The 17,348-nt window shown below is 43.1% G+C and overlaps 1 protein-coding gene and 1 long non-coding RNA gene across 2 annotated transcripts in view; one reads left to right on the top strand and one right to left on the bottom strand.

Annotated features, from left to right (window-relative positions):
• LOC140388094 (uncharacterized) overlaps positions 1-2,139 on the bottom strand; it is a 36,408-nt gene extending 34,269 nt beyond the window's left edge. The window contains exon 1 of the long non-coding RNA XR_011934084.1: positions 2,048-2,139. This is a non-coding gene — a long non-coding RNA (uncharacterized lncRNA). The remainder of the gene's footprint in view (positions 1-2,047) is intronic.
• Positions 1-17,348, top strand: part of lmo3 (LIM domain only 3) — a 68,624-nt gene that overhangs the window by 740 nt on the left and 50,536 nt on the right. The window contains exon 2 of the mRNA XM_072471731.1: positions 2,066-2,279. Coding sequence (XP_072327832.1) covers positions 2,066-2,279 — 214 coding nt within the window. The remainder of the gene's footprint in view (positions 1-2,065; positions 2,280-17,348) is intronic.

Raw genomic sequence — 17,348 nt, 5'->3', positions numbered from 1 at the left:
AAACCCGCCTCTCTTCTGGGGATGGAATTGGTAAAGGGGCCCTTTGGCGTCAAATGAGGAGGGAGGGGGTTGAGGGGGAGGAGGAGGAAAGTTCTTGGATAGCTGCAAATGTCATTTTTTTTTTTGTTTGCAATTCGACACAGCAGAAGAGCTTTTAGTCTCTTTTTTTTTTAAGCATCAGCGTGACGCTCTCTACTTTAGCGCTTTCTGAAGGATGCCCTTCTCTGCCAATTAACGTTGTCAGGTTTAAATTGATACCTTGGCATTATTCCGTCTGAATCTTCTTGCGGAAAAGACATTAGCACGGGGTATGTTAACGGTGAGAGTGGATTTTTCTCTTTCCCCCCCCCCCCCCCCCCCGTTGTTTTGTATGCTGCCTGCATCAGAAATTGGGCTTGCTGTTGCAAATCTCTCATTGGCCTTTGCCAAGCACCAGCACTTTGCTGCCATGGAAACTGTAATTAAACTGATAAGAGTGGAAAAATGTCAGTATCTCTCAGCCTTACAGCTGCATCTGAGGGAGAGAATCAAATTGGTTCCCAGGTCCGCTGCTTAAAAAGCTTTTCCCATCCCCGGGAACTGTGGACATTTATTTGCATTGTTGTCTCTTGAGGAGCTAACAGCCCACGGGGACGCCTTGAGCCATTGAACAAGAGCGAGAAAACGGCCTTTCGGTTTGATCCCAGCTTTCAACGTTTTTTTAAAAAAATCTTTTGTTTGCCATCCCTCAATGATCTAATGATTGTGTGTTGGCAAAAAAAATCTTTTAATTTGCCTCAGCCATTCCCCCAGCTGTGGGTCCCAAACTCCCAATTCGCCCAAATCCATCCATCCCCTGGCACAAGCGATTTAACAATCCGCTTGGGAGCCGGCAATGAAGCAACATATATTCTGCGGGAATGAAACTCTTGCTAATCTGGAGGCTGATAATGAGTCTGGGCACTTTCTCTCTCTCTCCGGTTAACTGTTGAGGCTGTTTTACTGGGGTTGGGGCCGGGGAGGGGGGGGGGGGGTTCTGTGGCACTAGGGTAAGAGAATGGAGGAAATCAACCGTGGGTTCTCTTCACAACGAAATGAAAGCAATTTAACAGTGACCACAGTTTTAAATGGGATGAAGTGGGCTCTTAACCATTACTCAATGTAAACACTATGTGGGCCGTGCCTAACCCTTCATTTGGAAATTCTGCTTTCTGTCAAATGGATGTTTGTGTGAGAAGCTATTGAGAGGGGAAGAGGACAATGTAGTAATTGCAGTTTTGATCTGATCTCTCCTTGCTAATGGGCTCTTCGAGCTATTTTCTCTTCCTCCACAATATAATGGACCTCTTTATAGCACGCCTGTTAAGATCTCAATGCGCGAACTGGGGGAGGGTATTTCCTACTGAGGCAAAGAGGTTAATCCCTCCAACATTTTTTTTAAAAATCGGCTCAAAAAAACGTGCTGCCCTGTAATTATTGTGAGGAAAGCTATATCGACCCTCTTGTGATTATAAGGACGGCCAATGGTGGTGGTGGTGGGGGGGCTTCGGTAGAGTTGAGGTGGAGTGGTGAATGGGAGAGTTTGATGGCTTGGATGGAAATATGAAAAGTGAGTGAATTCTCGTGAGCAGAGGTGGGAAGGTTTCCCGTTCTGTTTTGCTGTCGCTCCAATCGGGTCGGGCGAATTTGAGCGAGTGTCTCCTGTAATGTCACATGGAAGGAAATTGCCCCTTGCCAGGCATGGGAGTGAGGGGAGATGGGGGGGGGGGGGGGGGGGGGGGGGGAGAGAGAGCAGGCACCCCCCCTCCTGGAGACCACAACTGTTTCTGTGAGAAGCTGGCATTCCCCCTCGGTGTCAGAACCGTGGACGGGAATGAAAATGGACAGCACATAAAGCAGCATTTTTATAAATCGTTTTACGCACTTCATACACAATATTGTCTACATGGAAATTGAATATTCAACTGAGTAGCTGAACGCTAGCAATTTGATGTACTGCGATCTGAAACACACACACATCACTCTGCTCTGCCAGTAACTGATCTCCTTCCCTCCCCCCTCTACCTACCTGTTCTCTTTCGCCTAGGTATACAAATGCTCTCAGCCCAGCCAGACACCAAGCCGAAGGGTTGTGCTGGCTGCAACCGCAAGATTAAAGACCGCTACCTTCTCAAGGCGCTGGATAAGTACTGGCATGAGGACTGTCTGAAATGTGCCTGCTGTGACTGCCGCCTGGGCGAGGTGGGCTCAACGCTGTACACCAAGGCCAACCTCATCCTCTGTCGCAGAGACTATCTGAGGTATGGCTTTCTTTGGCGGGAGGAAGCAAAATAAATCCTACCCCCCCCCCCCCCCCATTTTGTGCTGGCCATTCCGCTCCACTCCCCCCCCCCCCCCCCCCGTGTGAATTCATGAGTGCGTGTTCGAGATTCGGAACACTTGTTTTGAATGTTCGGGTTGGCATGGTAGATTCCAGTCGCGAGTCCTGTAAATTACTTTGAGCCAAGTGTGGAAGCTATTGATTTGTGTGTATGGTCCGCCCCCCCCCCCTTGGAATAAAACCTACATTAATAAAACCGATATATCTGCATTCCTCCTCTTCCCGAAAGAAAATACCATTTTTAAAGTAATTCTGGCGGTGACTTCATTTACAGTAGTCTGTATTGAGTGACGCCCATGGCCGCTACAAAGTTAGATGAGGGAAGTTAAAATCACAGGAAAGTGTTTATTTTTTTCAGATATGTACTTTTTTCATATCTTTAGGTCACAGCCCTTCCAGCCAGTGTTTAATCTCCGCAGTTGTATTTCAGTTTAAGTAACCTTGGCTACTGTGGAACTTTTGTTAACTGGTTTTATTTTTCAACAAATTCTGCAGCAGTTAGTAACTTTTACCCTCTCCAGCTGCTGCGCTGCCCTCTAGAGGATGTTCCGCTTTCAAACAGCTGAAGACAAATCGACAGCATGAAAATGTTGTTTGAGTTCTGGATTGGGTCATTCATTTATCAGTGGGCCACCATTTGTGCTTGTTCTCCAGGCACTTGGGCATATTGAAGTGTAAAGTGTTTATTTTTCTTTGGGGGTGGTATAGAAAGGTTCGTGTTTTGTACGTTTTACAAAAGTGATTCTGCTGTGCTCAAAGGTACACATTTTGTATTTTGAAGGCATGTTTTGTACGGAATGATTCCTCCACGTCTACCTTCTAAGAAAAGTTGATCTTGAGCAACACACTTTAGAGGACACACTTTGTTTTCCTCTATGCCTTTTGGAATTGACTTTAAGTTACAGCGCCTTTTGAGTTGGTTCAGGGCAGTTTTGTTTATTATATGTCAAGGATCAGATTCTATCGCTGTTCAACCCATTTGCAGCATCCTTTGCTTTTTACTTTGCACTTTGTCCCGTTTGTTTTCCCAGAACCAAAGCTGGACTGGCACACCTAAGCTTCTAGTTGGCGAGGGGCCTGGGCAGACCAAAGCACCTCTTACGAGCTTTTCTACCATTCCCAACCCTCTCCACAACAGCTGTGTGGGAGTTGTTTGCCCCCCCCCCCCCGCCTCCCCCCATTGTGGGTGGAACTGCATTAGAATAACTAGCAGATAGTTGGTAGGGGAAGTAGCTGATATTTGACCATAGTGGAGCCAGCAATTCATAGGTGTGAGTTCTGGTTTAGCAGCAAGGCCAGGAAAAGGTTGTTTCCTTTTAATCCGTACAATACCAAATTGCCAATTGTCTCCGATAGTTGTATATATATCTATGAATTTTGTGACTAATGTTTCTATTAACTGTACAATATTTTGCCCATGGCTTTCAAAGTTGTATTTTGTCGTGATGTGCCTGTGGAATTATTAGGCTAATTGTTAAAGATAACATTGCCCTAGGAATTTGAGATACTTTTTTGTTCTTGCTATGTTTTGGACTTTTTTAAATCAAACCAATGCTCCTCTGATGCATAAACAGACCAATCATTCATTTTTCATGGCTGTATATTGATCGCGCACCTTTTTTAGTTAACTGCAGAAATGTATCCTGAACTGCCTGTATTAGACATTAACCAAGCACACGCCATTGGTTTCCTCGTGTTGTCTCAAAATTGACCTTCTGCATTTGATATGAAACTAATAATAGGGAGAAGGCAACATTCTGATACTTCTTTATAATTCCCAGTGCCTTCGGAATATTTTGTTGACTTTGGATACTCCATCTCTCTCTCAAATTTAGCCTCCTGGTACTAGATTCTATCTATGTACTGTAGGTAAACCGTAAGTTTTTAATTCTTGAAGAAAATTCAAATTGGGATCACATCCGGATGGCACGAGACTGTAAATCCCCACTATGGTAGACGTGGTTGGGACACTACTTTAGCATCAGGCATCAAATTTATTATTTTTTTTTAAAGATCTATTGTGGGCTCTAATCACAGAGCTATAGGCCAGCACTGGGGAATATTTTGCTCCTCCAGGATTAGATGCAGCACAATCTGAAGTCTGAATTGAATAAATTAACTGGAACTGACCCAATTCAAGTCCGTTCAAGTAGTTGATTTAGTTTGGCTGTGGTAATTAAGGCTGCACATTGGAATTTGCAGAGAATGGAGATATTTTTTAGCTGTATGTTTGTTTAAGTTGGCCAGAGAAAATATCCCAGTACATTTAGTGGAAGAATTCCAATTTCGAACTGAAGTGAAACACCTTTTATTATTGAGTCCAGTTTGTCGCCAAGTGGTAGCCATTCTATTCAAACTGTCTGTGCTTTGCTATATATTGCCTCGTGAAAATAGTATAACCTATTCACTGCAGACTTGTAATCCGACATCGCTCAATACATTTCCAAAATGGAATGTTTGCTTTCAAAATGGATGCCTTTTAGAAGGTCATGTATAAATGTGCTACAGTAATAAAAATTGCAAAATCTATTTGAACTTTGTATGGGTTTTGAAATAGTTTTGAGCTTTCTCCTTTGTCACCACCCTTGTCTCCTGAATTTAAAACTGAAACTTTAAATGACGTTTTATTTTCACTGGGAGGAAGTATTGACAGAACCAAGTGGCTGGTGATTGGGGTCGCGTTTGGTATATTTGCATTTTGCATCAGTAAGCATGATTTTCACTGAATTCAACAATCGCACTTCACTCCTCTTCCCATTAGCCAGTATTTAGTAATACTTTTGTTTGCAAAGCATTTGTTCAATGTGTCTAGGATTTTCTGAGTACATTCACCAATAGCTTATGAAGGAAGGTAACTCACTAAAGTGAAAGGACATATTTCAACACTTGGCATCAAATGTTTAAATGATCATGATTCCAATTGAGCAGACTTCACTGCCACCTCCCTTGTATAATACAGTCAATGTTTGCATAGGAAGACCTCCTTATCTTTTTAATCTAAATGGCAGCATTACATGAAGAAATGCATGTCTCACACACACACCACAGCTATGTCGAATGTGGACGCACAATGACGTCTGGAGTTAACTGGATCACATACACCCCAAAATCATATCTGTTATTATCCACTGCAGGGTGAAGTCAAAGCAGCATATTGAGAATAAATCTGAATTTGACTCCACGCCATTGTGATAATGTAGTTTGAAGCTGTAAATGCGCACCGTTTTTATTTTTAAACTGCAATAAAATCTCAACCCTTTTGGGGAAACTTGGCTGAAGCTGGAATTTCAAATTTCCAAAATGGCTGATGCCAGTCTGGATTTTTTTTGACGGTTATTCATTCCACCCAACTTCAAATTGATTATTCCATTTCCCCCACCACCCACAGATTGTAGACTTGTGTTTTCACTTCGGTTATAGAACCTGATCATCTGATGTGCAATAGATTAATTTTCATCAGATTGAAATGTGGGCTGCAATCGACACTGACCTTATCCCAAGAGAAGTCTGGCTTTAACCATTCCCTCCTGTGTCCTGTTCTCCATTTAACCAGGTTCTATGTATCCTAATAATTGATATGTAACCTAACCTTTTATAAATGCCTTATGATTATTCATGTGCATGTTTTGACTACAAACTGCCAAACCCAATGCTTCAAACCTGAACATCACTTCTAATTTTACTTTTGTTCTTCCTTATTTTTTTTGTACTTTTCTTTACCCATCCGCGACCCTTCTCTTATTGTTCAGTCTGTTTTCATTTATCTCTTTTTGGATACTCTGCTCTTCCATATCCGTGCCCTAAACCTTCTCTGCTACTTGACCTTGCTATTCTCCTGCTGTTGACTTTGGCTTAGCTTCCTCTCAGGTAATCCTCGCTGGAGAGCTCTGGCCCATTGAGGTCAGTCAGCGCTGCTTCCTCATAAGCAGCATCTCCAAAACCGCCTACCTTCCATCAGCATGATCGCTGGAACTGACCTTGATCTCCTCCCCATCTGACTCTCTCCTCCCAGTGGATTCCGCCAGGAGATCTGCTATTATCATATCTCTTCCAGCAGGGGTTTTTCACTAGCACAACTGTACCGTCATCATGGTCTGGCAAGGCTGAGGGGTGATGCATTTTTTCTCGCTACCCCACCAACCACCCAAAAAATTAAGCCTCACTGTCGTAGCACAGTGGTTAACACTGTGGCTTCGCAGCGCCAAGATCCCAGGTTCGATTCCCGGCTTGGGTCACTGTCTGTGAGGAGTCTGCACGTTCTCCCTGTGTCAATGTGGGTTTCCTCCGGGTGCTCTGGTTTCCTCCCACAAGTCCTGAAAGATTCGGGGGTAATTTGGAAATTCTGAATTCTCCCTCCATGTACCCGAACAGTTGCCGGAATGTGGCGACTAGGGGCTTTTCACAGTAACTTCATTGCAATGTTAATGTAAGCCTAATTGTGACAAAAAGATTATTATGTATTATCTCTTTGGCCGCTGGCCCTGTCAAGACTGATGCTGAGGCTTTTAAAACCCAATCTCTCCCTTTACTCCAGTCATTTTAAAATTCTCCTTCTCCACCATCCACCCAAGTACCATTATGTGTTATCTTCCCTGTTTTCCTCTCCCTCTGTATTGCACTTATCCTTGGTGATTTCAACCTCCTGTCACAATTCATTTGCTCTACTTGAAGTTCACTCGCCCTTGGGTAAACTCCCCATATTCACGACCATCTCCTTACCTTGCTATTTCTCATCTTTCATATGCACGTTCCTCCCAACCTAGCAATCCTACAGAAGGGCATCATGGGTTACTTCCTTGTATCGCTGACAACCTACATCTCTCCCTCCCTGTGTCACCTTTCCTTGTCTGTCTGTGTTTTTTTTAAAAGCACTCTTTGTCTGCTCAGTCAAACGTTTAACTGATAGTAATTGTTATCTCTTCAGATCTTGCCTCCCCCCCCCCCCCCCCCCCCCATCTCCTCAAAAAAAAATCTTGGTCTTAATGTTCTCGCAAACTGCCACCCCATCGCCAACCGTTCTCTCGTTCTTGAACATGTCCATCGTTCTTAGAGCACCATGTTCAAATCTCTCCAATCTGGTTTCTGTCCCTGCTGCAGTACTGAAATTGTCCTTGACCAATGCACATGATGTCCTGTGTGATTGACAAAAGATAAACTATCCATTAATCTGTCTGAAATGTTTGACACCATTGTGGATGATTTTTCCTAACAGCCAGAGAATCGATTGCAATTGTTTCTCTTCCTGCTTCCATATTATTAGCTCTGGTGTTCCCCAAGGATCGGTCCTTCTGCCTCATTTGCATCTACATGCTGCACCTTGGCAATGTACTCCAAAAACTCCCCCGTTTCCACCTGTATGCTGACTATGTCGAGCTCTCTTTCACCACCACTTGCCACGCCACCCTCCCCCCGCCAAACTGTCTCTAAATTTAGATCACTTACCAAGCATCCAGTACTAAGTGAAAAGGAATTTCCTCAAGCTAAATATTGGGAAGACAGTGTCTTCAGTCATCACTGCCAGCTCCATTTCTTTGCTTATGCTCCTTTCCACAGCTGTCCTAAGCTGAACTAGACTTCACAACCTTAATGTCATATTTAACCCTGAGACAAGCTTCCGATCATATGTTTTGCCTATTTCCACATCCTTTACATCACCTCCACTCCCGCTTCAGCCCTTCTGCTGTGGAAGGCCACGACCATGCATTTATTACTGGGACTAAGTGATTCCAATACTCTCCTATCTGATCTCCCTGCCCTTATCTGTAACTTCCTTCAGCATGACTGACTACACACTTGGACCTCTGCATTTTTCCAGTAATGATGCTTTTTATACTCTCTGACCAGTGCCCCAAGGACACCCAAAAACACTAACCTAAATCTGGAGTGACTTGGTGGCCACTTAAAACATGCTGTTGGCTCCTCATTATCAGATGGCACTGACCTAATACCTGGCTTAGAAAAAGCAACTACCAGCAAAAGGAAGTTTTAACACTTTTTTTTTTTTTAATGAATATTTCTCTTGATCCCAGTTGATATAACTGGCTGGGAAGATACCAGAATAGATTGCTGGCTCAAGACTAACTTTTACTTTTACTTTGTGGAAGAACAGAGTCGCAGGACTGCTACTCGACAAGAAAACAAACATTTATTCAACATGAAAAGTTGGATGGCGCAATGCTCCTTTACTCTTCCCTTAGTACTCACTGATTTTAAGACTAACACAGATGACAAACCTACATCTTGAGCTACAATGGTCACATTAGCACACCATCCCTTTAAGCACAGACGTCCCTTTGAGCACACCAAGACAATTGTGTCAAAATCACCCACTCTGCTCTGGACCCATGTCTGTGAACTTCTCCTCTGAATCCCCCAGATGATTGTCACGTGAGTTTCCAAGCTCCACTCCCAAAAAATACGCTTCAAAATCTTCTTTCACAAAACTGCTTCAACAGCAATTGTTCCAAAATCCAGTCCATGTTTTCCAAGTAACTCGTTTCAATAAAGCTCCTGCTCCACTTCGAACAGTGAATCCAGTCAGGATTTCCTTGTCCTGATTGCTGTACAAACTGTTCACAATTGCCTTAAAAATACCCAGACGCCATTAAAATGGCATCAAATTTACCTCTGAATTCTGCTTTCTCACTTTAAATCTGGTTACTGCAATTGTCTCTAACTTCAAAAACTTTGTTTGCCCTTCCTATTTTTTCACAATACCTTAGTGTCTTAACTTCAATCACATCTCAAGACATTCTTTCTGTTTCAATTCCCTGGTTATATGGACACAGAAGCCTACCTCTTTGCAGCTCCCTTGTCCTGTCCAGTCCCAGTCTTCTGACAGAGTTAAAGTGATCACTCCCCATTGTTCTATTTTCAAATTCAGCAAAAACTAAAAACAAAGGAAACCCCCTCCCTTTGGAATCTGTTGTTAAGCAACTACTTCTAGTTAATTACTCTTCATGCCATAGACCCCTCCTAAGCACAATAGAAACAGTTGAAATTTAACCATCCTGCACACATGCAAAACACCTCTGCCCAGCCTTAATCTAACTATAGGTTTTTCCTTTCCAGGCACAACTAAAATAATCCCACTTAACTATATACATATTTCAAATGTTACCAGTATAAATCCCTTAAAACTACCTTTTATTCTCCTAACACAGTGCAAATCGGGAATAAGACATGTGTCTGTTTAGTTTGTTTTTCTCCCTCATTAACCCACCCCAGTCAATGCAATTCTGATGGTTAATGATGAAGCCCTGCCTGATAGCTGAAGATATGACTGATGTAACTATCTTGACAAACTAAACAAATTTTGGGTGTGCGCTCTGGGCCCATGTTCAGTTGTGTGCTGCCTCTGAAGCAGCAGTTTGGTACTCAGTGGGAGCTCCGACAAATTCTCATTGCAATGGAAACTAATGATGGCAAAGGTTTCTGATTGTTTGGGTTTCTATCTGCACAAGTGAATGAAACGTTAATCTCGACTGAATATGCATGCCGCTCGAAAGCAGAATGAGTCAAATAAAGTTAGTTATGATGATATTTAAGTTTGTCAATACAAGATGAATGCAATTAAATAGTTCTTTGATCATTTGGTGCTGTTCACTTGAAGCAAATCAATACAAGTTTACAAAGGAATATAGATTTTGCTGTGCTTTTGTTCAGGATTAAATGGTTTTGTATATTTCTGGTAGTTTTAATTTACATTTTGTGTGTTTAGGAAGAGCTGCATTTGTGTCATGTCATTTGGAACTTAGGATGGAGGAGCATAAATGCCAGTTTGGAGCAGTTGAGGAGAATGGCCTGTTTCTGCGCGTGACTTTGTGCATAGATCCATAAATGATGTCTTGTGAATTCTGTTGCAGGACAGCGCAACAGTTTCTACTGATTGGTGCACTAACAAGTGAAATAAACAATTGTCTAAATGCTGTGCGCTTGCCAACATCTCCGATACCCTGCTGTTTTCTGGAAATTAAACTGTGTTCTGGTGGAGATGATTAACGTTTTAAATCCTGCTATTAAATGGATAAAAATCTTGCTGGTTACAGTTTTCCCAATTGACTGGGGTTAAATGTCACGCAGAATATTAGCTCCCCGAGTTCAATCTTTGATCAGTGTTGAATTTGCTGCCGTCTTGGCAGAGATTAACTGAGTGCTGCAGTTAGCCTGGCTGGGGTGGACAGTGGGTCGTGATGCCCATTCGCCAGTGTTTGGGTGGATACAGGAGTAGGTTTGATTGTGACACTCCCTTTGCACTATCACCTTCTGAGTGTTAGCTGCTTGGGGTTAATATTGGATGACTGATCCAGCTGTTGCCCCAGTCAATGATTGCTGAGGAGAAACAAAATAGGATTTAACCTATCATGCCAGCACTGACTAGCAATTTTATAACCACCTTACTGAAATACTAAAGTGCAGTCCTGAAAAGTGGCAGACAAATTGTGCAGAGTAAGATCCCATAAATAGTGATACATAATGGATAAGCATTGGAATCTCTTCCGATTAGATAATGTCACTAGTTCTTTGGCATATGCCTTAAAAGTTATAATTTCATTCTTTGAACGGATTTGAGCATCAGCTGGTAGGCAAGCCTTTTATTGCCAATTCCTCTTGGCTTCTTGAAGGTGGTGGGTAGCCACTTTCTTAAGCACTGTAGTCCACATGGTGTGTGTAGTGCTGAATGCAAGGTGGTTCCAGGCTTTTACCCAGTGATATTGAAGAAACGGTGATCTATTTCTAAGTCAGGATGGTGTGTGATTTTGAGGGGAACTTGCAGGTGATGGTGCTCCCATGCGTCTACTGCTCTTTTCCTTTTTTATTTAGATGGTAGTCATCACTGGTTTGGAAGGTGCTGTAAAAGGAGCCTTGGTGATTGCTGCAGTGCATCTTTTTAGATGGTACCCATTGGTAAACCAAGCCAGCTGCTTTGTCCTGGATTGTTGAGCTGCTTGTATTGTTGGAGCTGCGCACACCAGGATGAAGGAAGGGTATACCGATGTGTTGATAGTGGACAGGAATCGGGGAATTTGGTGAGTTATTGGCCACAAAATACCCAACCTCTTACCAATTCGTGTAGCCACAATATTTATATGGCTGGTCCAATTCACTTTCTGGTCAATAGTAATCCCCACGATGTTGATAGTGGGGGGATTCAGCAATGATAATGCTGATTGACCATCGAGGAGAGATGGTTCGATTTTCTGTTGAATATGGTCATTTCCTTTACACAAGTGGCAGGTATTTCCTTTACACAAGTGGCAGGTAATGTTATTTACCGCTTAGTAGCCTAAGCCTGAGTTTTTCCCAGGTCTTGCTACATGCGGGCATAGACTGAGGAATCTTGAATGGTACTGAGCATTGCAATCATCGGTGATCATCTCCGTTTCTGATGATGTGATGGAGGGAAGGTTATTGAAGCAGATGAAGATGGCTAGGCCTACGACATTGCCCTGAGGCTACCAAATAGTAATCTACCATAACAATCTTCCTGTTAGGTTAGGCATTCAGTCAAATATCCCATTTGAAACACAGCAATTCATCAGTGTCACTTCAGGAAACACCCAAGTCTCTGAAGTGGAGCTCAAACCCATGGCCTCTGACAATTCTGAAATGAAAGTGCTACCAATGGACTGAGGCTAACACCAATGCAGGTGTTGATATTCACGGAGTTGGTTTGCAATGGGACTTTTATTTCTCTCCTCTTCTATGAATATTAGAATTTCATGAATCCCTGGGTCAAGGTGGCTTGAGTACACAGAGCATGCTTCTCTGCAATTAACTTTCTCTACATAAATCTGAATGTATTTAGACAGTACTGGCGTGTAAAAGGAAATGTTTTAACAAGAGACCTTAACACACCACCTGTTAGATTTCTAGGAATTCATACTCTGGGGGGTTTTGCCAATTGAATCAGGATTTACTTAAATATTATGACTTGTACACCTTAATTTCACTGTTACACTGGACTATATTTGTAATCCAGTTTGTGGGTTGAATTTTGCGAACCTTCCTCCTTGGCGCATGACTATTTCTTAACTTTGAACATTGACACTCCGCTCTCCAAATGTCTACTTGTCTTCAATGGAATTGGCCTCCCAAGTATATTAGCCAGAACCCTCCAGCTGTTCCCATCGGCAGGATCTTCCAGTCCTGCCGATGGTGAATCCCTGCTGTGTGTTTCCCAGCGGTGGGGGAGGGGGTCTATAACAACAGGAAAGCCTTGTGGGACCATAGATTCCACTACTGGCCAATGACATGCTGCCTACACTACCTTGGGGGAGAGGTGTGCAAAGTCCCACCCAATATTCATTTGGGTGATTCAAATTTGATATGCAATGATAATAAGGTTAATGCTTCTGATTTTAAATGTTCCCTTGCCAAATAAAATTGCTTCAGGTTTTGGTCCACATCTGTGCAATTTGAGGTCCAGTTTTTGACCTGCAGATTGCAGGAGGAAGACATTTATAGAAAAGGCTGAATAAATAGTACAATATACTGTTATTTATACAAGACGCACTGTACTAGCCAAAACAAATGTTAAGTATTCTGAAAATTTAAATTAAAATCGCTGAAATGCCATGGTGTCCTCTTTTTTTAATAGATTTTTGGAAAATGTTTAGTGCTTAGTTGCTGAGGGATACCCTTTACAGCCTGGGTCGTTCAGGTTTACTTGCACAGCTTGCGTTCACATGCAACTAACTGCGTGTGGTAATAGCAGCGTTTTTTCTGAAAAAGTAGCATTTTTATGCTGGTAAACATTGCTCAAAATATAATTTTTGCCCACTATCTAGAAGGCTAAATTCTCAAACTGCTCTAACTAATCAGAGGCATAGAAAAATTACTATAGCAAGATAAATTGATTTGCACAACATCGAAAAAGACGACTGGTGAGACTGTAATGCCGATATTTAAATACTAGTCAGTTCAATAAGAAAATATTTGATGTACTCTGAAAATTGGAAACGCCAATAATATCCAATGTTTAGCACTTTTAGACGTGTTAATGCTAGATTTAAGCATGCAGAATATTGGCCAGTTGCGTGTGCGCAACCAAATGACAGAATTGTTAGAAAAATATTGTTAAATGGGGTAAGTGACGATGTGTGAAATGATGCAAAAAAAAATCACTGCAGCCATTTGTTAATTAGCTGCTCGAATCAATGCCTGTGTCGCACTCCATTAACATCCTCCCAGGTAGTGTCACTAACTGGAGAACAAAATTGACACCCTGGAAATCCTTTTGGTTATGCTCACCACTGCAGGTTCTTCTGTAGCTGTCAGCATTTCTGACAAAAGGAAACTGACTCCTGAACTGAATTTTAAAACACTGCTTACCTGTTTTGTCCTCTGGTGCCCGTAAGTCAGAAATAATCGCAATTTAGACTCCTGCTGAAACTTCATAGGGATTTCTTGCATTGTGCAGCTGTAATGTGTGGTACCCTGGGTGTTAACAGTTAATTCCTATTCCTTTATGAATACTAGAACTGCCTCACAACACTGAGGTCCCAGGTTCAATCCCGGCCCTGGGTCACTGTCCATGTGGTGTGTGCACGTTCTCCCCGTGTTTGCGTGGGTCTCACCCCCACAAGCCAAATATGTGCAGGTAGGTGGATTGGCCACGCTAAATTGCCCATTAATTGAGAAAAATAAATAATTGGGTACTCTAAATTTTTTTTTTTTTAATGAATACTCGAACAACCTCCCACTTTTTAAAAAGGGGGAATGCCTTTAACAAAAATATTCCTATCATTAACTTTTAACTAAAGAGTAACAATCTTTAAAAATAAACAAATAGAATTTTTTTTCTCATGTGATTCACACTCCTCGTGGCGGAATGTTGTGCCTCCACCTTGTATATTTGTCATTCATCACTTTCAGTGGTGAGTTGGTACCTCGAGTTGTGCTCTGTTACTAATATGTCACTTGCTGGCAACAAGAACAGCTTCTTCCCTACTGCCATCAGACTTTTGAATGGACCTACCTCGTATTAAGCTGATCGTTTCTCTACACCTTGCTATAACTGAAACATTATATTCTGCAGTCTCTCCTTCCTTCCCTATGTACGGTATGCATTGTTTGTACAGCATGCAAGAAACAAACTTTTCAATGTATACTAATACATGTGACAATAATAAATCAAATCAAACATTGTTGTTGTTTCCCAATTTGTTGGTGATGCTCTTGGTGTCTCACTGGTTAGTAAAGCTGTATATATCTGGACTCTGCCTTTTCATTTGCTTACCGGTTTCAGTCTCTGTGATGTGTGACTTGAGGAGTCTCTGCTTGACCCAACAACTATCGCTGGGTTCCAGGTTTTCATTATTGGATCCAGTTTTTTATTCTTTGTCCTTTCAGCACCTGAGACAGGGATTTAGTGCTTGTTAAGCTGTTGAGCATCCAAGTGAGTTGTTGCCTAAACTTCCTCCTGGTCACTTGGACGGAGTATCTTGCTTGCAGAATTGTCTGATGCTTTCTTCATTCCTGTCAGCCTTGAGAGGTATGGATCAGAGTGACTGGGCAAGATTTGGGATCCCCTTGTCTCAGCAATTCTTGAGGGGCTCACTTGAATATCTGGAGGTTCCTTTCTATTCGCCCTTGTGTTGGATAATGTGGTGATGTTGCACGCATGTAAGCAAATTCCTTAATTCTCTGGAAGTGAATTGGGTTTCATTGTTACTTTTGGAATCTCGTGCTCAGCGAATAGAACTTGTGCAGTTGAGATGATTGGTGCAACTAAAATCTTTCAGATAAAAGTGAACTTTTGAGCAACAGTCAGCAGCTATGTGATACCATTCTTGATTGTATATGAATTTATTCATCTATGGTTTGGGTGGTATCTCCAGTTGCTATCATCTCTTTCTTTCTGCTGTGTATTTCTGCGCTTCTGTCATAGATTGTATCAGAAAACCATTCTTTCCATATCTTTGTAAATTTCTGTCCCGTACGCAGCTCATCTGGCTCTGGGTTTACAACTTTTCCATTTTCATATACCTGCCAGAGAAGTTCTTCCTGCATAAATTTTGGCATGATTCTGGATCGGAATACCATATTTCCCAGTGGCATTTATCTGATAAACAAGTACTGCCATATTGTTGTCTGTTTGCTGTATCTTATCAAGCCATCCTGGGATGACTTGCTGAGAAGTTTTGTAACTCTTCCTCTTGCTGCTCTCTTAATTTGGGTACAGGTGATGGATCTTTGTACTTGGATCTCTAGGTTAACTGAGAAGTTGCAGGTCTTTGAAACTGCTCAACCACAGGATAGCAGAACAAAAGCCATGCAGTTAACCTCATTTTTTTCCCCCCTTTGTGTCCTTTTTGATTTTGATTGTTCTTTGGCTGCTGTTTCTTTCATATGCCATTAGTGTGCCATTCTCTGTTTTGGCGCACCTTTCTTTAGATATCTGTTTTTGAAAAAGATCTCTGTATAGTCTGAGCAGGATATTCTGTGCTCCAGTAAGAATGCTCAGCTTCAGATTTATGGTTGTGGGCTTGTTTCTTGCCCACTTCCTGATCTGGTTGTGATTTTCCTTTTTTCTGGGAACTGTCGCATCTAGCCCGACATTTGTATGGTTCCTGGATCTGTTGCATCCTCGCTCATACTCCAGGGTATGGATATTTTGGTTTCTTGCTGCTCTGACTCTACCGTCTTCCTTTTGTTCTGCACACCTTTTCTCAGTGATTGGGCTTTCCACAAGCTCTGCAATTTGATACATATGCGGGGCATTTCATCCGTGCATTTGCATGGTCATCCACAGCTCTTGCATGTCTGCTGCCGTCTTGAGGTGCATACTTTTGTTGCTGTTTCACTTCTTCAAACATGCTGCCTTTATCTTGACTTATGAAAGCTGGCCATTATAGTGTCTTCATCTGTCTACTCATGGCTGTGCTCTGACAATGTCTACAGCCTGTGTGAGCTTGTCATTTCGAATCCAATTCTTTTTGTACTTCAGTGCATAGAACCCTGAGCACTTGTATGTGTCCTTGGCTGCATTTTTCAATCTTTGTATGAAATTGTCAATAGGCTCACCTGATTCATCCTTCAGGCCTCCCATGTCTATGGATCTGATTTTGATTTTTTTAATGGAGATGTGTTGAAAAGTTTTGTCGTTATCTACTGTCTTTCCCTTCCTGACTATTGAGCTTTAACCCTTTCTCTCCTGCCCACAAAGTGTGTGGCTGACCCTCTTCTCTTCACGGGTGCCTCTTTGCTGCTAAATAGCAGTCTGTACCGGAAATGCATCTACAAAGTTATGAGTCTCCCAGTTCATCACCAGATGAAACTGTGGGCGGGATTCTCCCAGCCCGGGGCCTGGCCAGAGAATCCCCGTGACCGGCACAAATTGTGCCACGCCGGCACGTGTTTCTCCGCAGAGTGGAAAATCAGCATCATTGGCGGCGTGGTTGGCGCGGCACCGTTCAGGGGCCGCTCAACACGGCCGGCCTGCCGATTCTCGGCCTGGGATGGGCCGAGAGGCTGTCGTAAAAAAGCCGAGTCTCGCCAGCACCGTCCACACCTGCTCTCAGCCGGCGGGAACTCGGTGTGGGAGGGTCGGGGGTGGCCTTTCGGGGGGAGGGGGGGGGTCCGACCCAGGGGGGGGGGCCCTCCAATGTGGCCTGGCCCGCGATCGGGGCCAACCAATCGGCAGGCCGGCCTCTCTGGCTGGGGACCTCCTGTCTTCCACGCCGGCCCCTGCGCCATGTTGCGTCGGGGCCGGCACGTTGAAGGAAGCCACTGCGCAAGTAGGCGCTGGCGCCACATGCGTATGCGTGGATCCCGCGGCACCCAGTTGACGCCAGCATCAACAGCTGGAGTGACGTGAACTGCTCCAGTGCCATGCTGGCCCCCTGTAGGGGCCAGAAATGCTGATCCTGAGGCCGGAAGGCATTTCCGACGGCGTCAACACTTAGCCTCAGGATCACAGAATCCCACCGTGTATGTCTATTGTTGCAGATTCAAGACTGAAACTAATTTGGTTGACTTTTGTTCA

Source organism: Scyliorhinus torazame, chromosome 13 (assembly GCF_047496885.1).
Source record: "Scyliorhinus torazame isolate Kashiwa2021f chromosome 13, sScyTor2.1, whole genome shotgun sequence".
In the NCBI taxonomy this organism is placed as follows: domain Eukaryota; kingdom Metazoa; phylum Chordata; class Chondrichthyes; order Carcharhiniformes; family Scyliorhinidae; genus Scyliorhinus; species Scyliorhinus torazame.
This window is presented reverse-complemented; position numbering and strand designations above follow the sequence as displayed.